Raw genomic sequence first — 7157 nt, 5'->3', positions numbered from 1 at the left:
TTTACTTTATTGTATAATTTAAGTTATTCAAAAAAAAAAAAATTTTTGTTCTATATTAAATTGTAACCCCTAATGAAACTGAAAGGGGGAAATTTTTTTTTTTTTTTATATATAAAAATATTTAAAATATTTAATATATTTAAACAATGAAAGTAAAAAGTTGATATATAATAAATATTTTTAATAATAAAAATATTACAACAGAAATAAATATAATAAATAATAAATTATATTTGTAAATATATGGGACATACACTAATTTTTTTTTTTTTTAAAAGATACGTTATAATATATACAGTACATATATATAAATATATATATATATATATATATATATATATATATTATATATATAATATATTGTTTATATCTTCACAGAAAAAATATATTTAGTTTATATTATTTAATTATATGTGCATACTTTATTCTATGATTTTTTTTTTTCTGAATAAATCTTTTGTAGATTTATAATTATATATAAATATAATATATATCTATTTTAAATATAAAATAAAATTTTTGTCATTTATTGTTATTATATAAAATATATATATATATATATATAATAATATAATATATGTATAAATACGATTATATTAATTTAATGTTCACATTTTATTATGTACCTTTCATGTATAATAAATAATAGTATATATTAAAAATAATTTTTTTATTGGTACAAGCAATTTTGTGAATATATTATATTATTTATATAATGTATATTTTATATATATATTATATAAATATAAAATATCTATATAAAATATATAAATAAATTATATTAAAGAAAAACTAAAATATAATATATAATAATTGTTATTTATATATACATAAGTATATATAATATAATATATATATAATATATATATTTATTTACATACATACATTAAATAAATAATAAAAAAAACACAAAGTAAAGGATTAATTATATAATATATAATAATATATATATAATAAAATATTCATGTATTTTTTTTATATCCACTTCAATATATGTATATATAATATATATATAATATATTTTACAATAATTAAGAAATAATACTAAAGATAAATTATATATATTATAATATATATATATATATTTTTTTATATTTAATTTTTTTTTTTTTTTATTTATAATTTAAATATGTAAAATTATAAATATAATTATAAGGCCCAAAAAAAAAAAAAAAAAAAAAAAAAAAAAGAAAGGAGAAAAAGAAAAATATAACATAAATCCATTTTTAATATTTATATATATTATATATTATTTATGTTAAGAAAGAAAAATATAATATATATAATATATATATTTAATTATGGAAAACACAAAAAAAAGGAAAAAATATTAAGAATATAAAATAATATATTTAATAATATATATATATATATATATATATATATATATATATATATATATATATTTAATACCAATTTGTTTTTCACATTTTTATAATTAACAAATATGTAGAATTAACAAAAATGATTATTGGTTAATAAATGTGATATATATATATATATAATATATTTATATAGTTTTATATATTAATATTTAGAATTTTTTAATATATATTTTAAAGAATGTACTCTGATGTATATATATATATTTTTTATTATTTTATCCCTAGATAATAACAAAAATTATTAATGGAATAAATATATATATATGAGAATCGTTTATATATGAATGAATGTATCATCATTTTTAAGATAGTATAATATATATATATATATTTATGTTATTTTATTTGTGAAGGTTTATTATTTTTTTTAATATAATTTCTTATGTTTTATTTTTTTTTATAAAGGAACTTTTGAAAGTATAATATATATATATATATATATATATATATATATATATATGTCATTTTATTGAGTTTCCTTTGTAGTATACCTACTATGTATATATATGTTAAATAAAAAACAAAGAATATAATTTTTTTTTCATTTTCGAAAATATAATTTGTACAAAATAAAAACATAAATATATATATATATATATATGTATGTACTAACATTATAATTTTATGTATAAGGATATATATTAATTGTTAAGAAGATGCAAACGTTTCAGAAACCTGAGAATGCTCTTAAGAGAGCAGAAGAATTACAATTTATTGGTCAGAATGAAGATGCTTTACAAATACTTCACAGTGCTATTGGACATAGGACATTTCGTTTACAAGGATGGCATATATTACAAGAACAGATTATGTTAAGATATATTGAATTTTGCTTGTATTTAGAAAAGTTAAGTTTAGTTAAGGATGGTTTACATCAGTATAGAATAATTTGTCAACATGGAAATATTGCTTCTTTAGGTAAAGTTATTACAGATTTTAGAGATAAAGCTGAAGAGAAGGTGAGATTAGCGAAAGAAAATGTTGTTTTAAATAAAGAGAAAATTGAACAAGAAGAAAGTAATGTAGATGTTACAGAAAAAATATTAATGGCTTCTTTAGATATCGAAATAACAGGCAAACATGAACGCAAATTACAAAATGCATATAGAATTTGTATGGAAACATATAAAATGATTTTAGAAATTTTAAGAGCTACTCCTAAATTAGAAAAATCTTATCATGAAACCGCCAAAAAAGCTATTCTTTTTTGTAAAGAAAATAAGAGAGTAACTGAATTTAAAAAATTAAGTGACCTATTAAGAAATCACTATAATTTAATTCTTAGAGGAAAACACAAACCTGAATATCAATCCTTATTAAAAATTGAATATCATCTAGAAACCAAAATTATTCAATTAGAAGCTGCTTGTGAATTGGCTATGTGGAAAGAAGCTTCCAATATTGCTGAGGATATTTACAACTTAAATATGCATGATTATTTTTACAAATCATTAAAATCGAATATTATGATGGAACCTGAACTGGTTTCTGTTATTGACACAGTAAAGTCAGGTGACAAAAATGAAGAGGAAAAAAATAAAGTAAATGATGTGGACGCAGATGCAAAAGCAAAAGAAGATGTTTTAAAAGGTGTCGAACAACAGGACAGTAATATAGAAAATAATAACAACAACAATAATAATAATAATAATAATGACAATAATAATAATGACAATAATAATAACAATAATAATAACAATAACAATAATAATAATAATAATAATAAGGAGGATGAAGAAGATGGAAAAATACAAAGTGGAGATACAATAACCAAAACGACAGATGGAAATGTTGGTACTGGTCATAATACTTCTCATTCATTAAATCAATCTAAAGAAAAATTACGAAATTGGATAGCTATATTTTATGAAAAGATGGCAGATATATTATTCGTTTATGAAAGTGAATTATTTCATGGATTAGCTTGGTTAAAATACTGTTTTCATATATTAAATTTTAAAAGAAATATGACAGAAAAAGAAAAAACGTATATTTGTAATAAAGCTGTTTTAGCTGTATTATCAATACCTGTTATTGGAAATAAAAAAAAAAGTGAAGATTTTACGAAACAATTTGAAGCACATAAAAAAATGTCGCAACTTTTAGGACATACTAGTGTACCAGTAAAAGAATCCCTAAAGAATGCATTAAGAATAAGAAATATTTTAAATTATGCTGATGAAAATATACAGAAATTATATTCATTGTTAGAAAATCAATTTACACCATTAAGTTTGTGTTTAGAATGCGAAGTATTATTAAAAGAATTGGAAAATACAGAATACGCTATATATACTAAAAAAATTAAGGAAGTAATTTTTCATAAACTTATATTACAATTATCTAGAGTATATAGCTATATTTCGATTGATTATTTTATTGAAAATATATGTCCAGATCATTTTATGTCATGGAATGAAGCAGAAAAAATGTTAGTCGATTTAGTTTATCAAAGGGAATTAGAAATGAAAATTGATTTAACCATGAGAGCTATCCATTTTGGAGATAAACAAGTTTTAAATAGTAGTGTGATGATTAAAGATTCTCTTATTAATATGTATAATGATCTTCAAAATGGACTAAAAATGATTAATGAAACGATAGCTATAGAAAATGAAGTAGAGAATTTAACCATGTCAACTTTGACATATGAAGAAGAATTTGCCTACTTAGATAAGAGTAATAAAAATATTAATTATAATACAGCTACTCTTGAGGATATTATTGAAAATGAAGTATTTGAAGAGAAACCTATTGAAAATGAAAAAGTATTAAAGAAAATTTACGAAAAGATTGATGAAGAACATCACAAAATTCAATTATTAAGTGAAGAACATAATAAGAAGAGAAAAGAATTATTAAAGAAACAAAAGGAATTGGAACAAGCACAACTCAAATTAAAAATGGAAAAGAAATTATTAGAGGAAAAACTTGAAAAAGAGAAAAAAGAAGAATTAGCTAGAAAGGGCGAAAAATTAAGAATCAAAGAAGAAAAGCATAAAAAGAAAACTGAAGCTGCAGAACAAATGTTAAAAGAAATTAAAAAATTATGTTCAACAAATACTACGAAAATATTAATGAAAGGTAAATATATGGATGAAATAACCATTGATGATATATTAAATGGTTATGTTGATTTTGATGATATCGAAGAAGCACAAGAAAAATTAAGATTAAATGAAAGAAATGAAATTATTAAAGTCAGAAAAATGGAAGCTAAAAAGGTTGATCATTATTTCAGAGCTGTTAGGCAAGTTGAACTTAGCCATATGAATAGATGGATTGCTCTAGTTTTCCAAGAGGATACCGAAATTTTGTTACAAGAACAAAAAGCTGCTGAAGAAGAACAAAAGGCTGATTTTGAAGCTGCCTTAAAAGAAAAGGAAGAGTATGTGAAATTTTCTGTTGATATTGAAGAATTTACCAAAAATGAAATGAAATTAAGAGTTGAAGAATTTGAAAAGAATTTGAAGGCCCAAAAAGAAAGACTATATAATATATTAAAAGAAGAAAAAATTCAAAGAGCAAAAGAAAGAAGAGATCAACATATTAGGAAAATAAAAGCCGAAGAAGAAAGAAAACGAAGGGAAGAGGAGGAAGAAAGATTATTAAAAGAAGAGATGGAAAGAAAGAAAAAAGAAGAAGCTAGAAAGAAACTTGAGGAAATTAGTAAGGCACAAAGAGAAAGAGATTTGGAAATGGACTTACAAATGAAAAGGAAAAAGGAAGAATCCAGAAGAAGTGAAAGGTCTCATAGGAAGTCTTCTATTGATGATGATTTAACGTGGAGAAGAGGTGATAAAGGAGGATCCCAGAATGGAGATGATTCCTATAGAAGACATGATGATCATCATGATGGTGCACATAGAGATAGATCTGAAATGAGAGACAGAAGGGATTGGAGTGGCAGAGACCGAGATAGGGACAGAGAAAGAGATCGTGATAGAGATAGAGATAGAGAACATAGAAGGGATAGGGATAGAGATAGAGAAAGGGATCGTGATAGAGACAGAGAAAGAGACCGAGATAGGGACAGAGAAAGAGATCGCGATAGAGATAGAGAACATAGAAGAGATAGGGATAGAGATAGAGAAAGAGATCGTGATAGGGACAGAGAAAGAGATAGGGATAGAGATAGAGAAAGAGATCGTGATAGAGATAGAGAACATAGAAGAGATAGGGATAGAGATAGAGAAAGAGATCGTGATAGGGACAGAGAAAGAGATAGGGATAGAGATAGAGAAAGAGACCGCGATCGAGATAGAGAACGAGATCGTGATAGAGATAGAGAAAGAGAACGCGATCGTGACAGAGATCGAGATCGAGATATTAAAAGAAGTGATAGAGATCATAAAAAAGATAGAGATGACAAATTGGATAGGGATTCAAGAAGACGTGAAAGAAGTGGAAAACCAGAGAATGAAAAAAAAAGAGAAAACGATATTTCAAAGAGAAATGGTACTACTGAGGAAAGGACTAAAAATGCATGGAATTTAAAAGAAGATAATGATTCAAAAGCAAAACACGAAACAAGTGAAGAAAATACAAAAAGTTGGAGAAATAATAATAAAGTAATAGATAATGAAATTGAAAAGGCAGAAAAATATAAAGACGGAGAGAAAAAAGATGGTGAAAAAAATAAAGATGAGAATTCTAGTAAAAATAAAGAAAATGATGAATTAGCTAATGGAAATGAAGAAAATGAGAATGATGAAGTAAAGAAAAATGACGACGAAGAAGCTTCAGATGGAGGAGATTTCACTGTATTTAAGAAAAAAAAAAGAAATATCTTAAGATTCTTTATGAAAGCATAGAAAATAAATAAATTAATAAATAAATAAATAAATATATATATATATATATATATATATATATATGTTATTTAATGAAACATGCTATTATATATTTATATCTTTTCCCATTTTGAAATGTATTGTCAATAAAATATATTCTTCTATATTGTATTTAAAAATCCCATTAAAAGAAGTATATATTTTTATAGATTTCATAAAATACATGTATACATATATATATATATATATATATATATATATATATATATGTATTTAATTGTTTCGTAGATAATGTTATTTACGTTAAATATATTTTATTTACATATTGATATATATATATATATATATATATATATTATAAAATATGTATTCAATTATAATTAATTTCTTTAAAATTTCATTAAAATGAATATAAGTAGAAAAAATAAAAATGTGTATTCTTTTAATGTGCATATTTTTTTATGCTATATAAAATATATATTTAACATATAGTATACCAATATTTTACACCTTTTTTAATACATAAATAAAGAAATAAAATTGAACATTAATATATACTGAATTGTATATTTTTATCCTTTTTTTATAAATTGCATTATATTTAAACTTATATAATAATTTTCATATTATTAGAACACATTAAAAAATATAATATTAAATAAAAGAAATTTATCCTATCATTGAAAATTAGGAATATAAACAATGATTAAAAAAAAAATATATGTATTATATATATATATATATATATATATATATATAAGACGATACCTTTTAAATAAAATAAATTAATTTTTATAATTATAATTATCCTTTTAAGAATTGAGAAAATATTATTAATAATACGATATAATAAAGAGAATAATACAAAAAAAAAATACAATATTTATATATTTATTTAAAGTTTTATAATATATATTATAATTATATATATATATATATATATATATATTATATTATATAATAATATGTTTTTTTTTAT

The 7157-nt window shown here is 21.2% G+C and overlaps 1 protein-coding gene across 1 annotated transcript; it reads left to right on the top strand.

Moving 5' to 3' along the window:
• Window positions 1-2041: 2041 nt before the first annotated feature.
• On the top strand, window positions 2042-6199 carry PRSY57_1212000 (eukaryotic translation initiation factor 3 subunit 10, putative; the record flags this gene model as incomplete). The annotated part of the gene is made up of 1 exon (XM_012908549.2): window positions 2042-6199. The coding sequence occupies one exon, from the start codon at window positions 2042-2044 to the stop codon at window positions 6197-6199; it is 4158 nt and encodes a 1385-aa protein (XP_012764003.2).
• Between the last annotated feature and the right edge of the window lie 958 nt (window positions 6200-7157).

Source organism: Plasmodium reichenowi, chromosome 12 (genome assembly GCF_001601855.1).
Source record: "Plasmodium reichenowi strain SY57 chromosome 12, whole genome shotgun sequence".
NCBI classification, from domain to species: Eukaryota; Apicomplexa; class Aconoidasida; order Haemosporida; family Plasmodiidae; genus Plasmodium; species Plasmodium reichenowi.
This window is presented reverse-complemented; position numbering and strand designations above follow the sequence as displayed.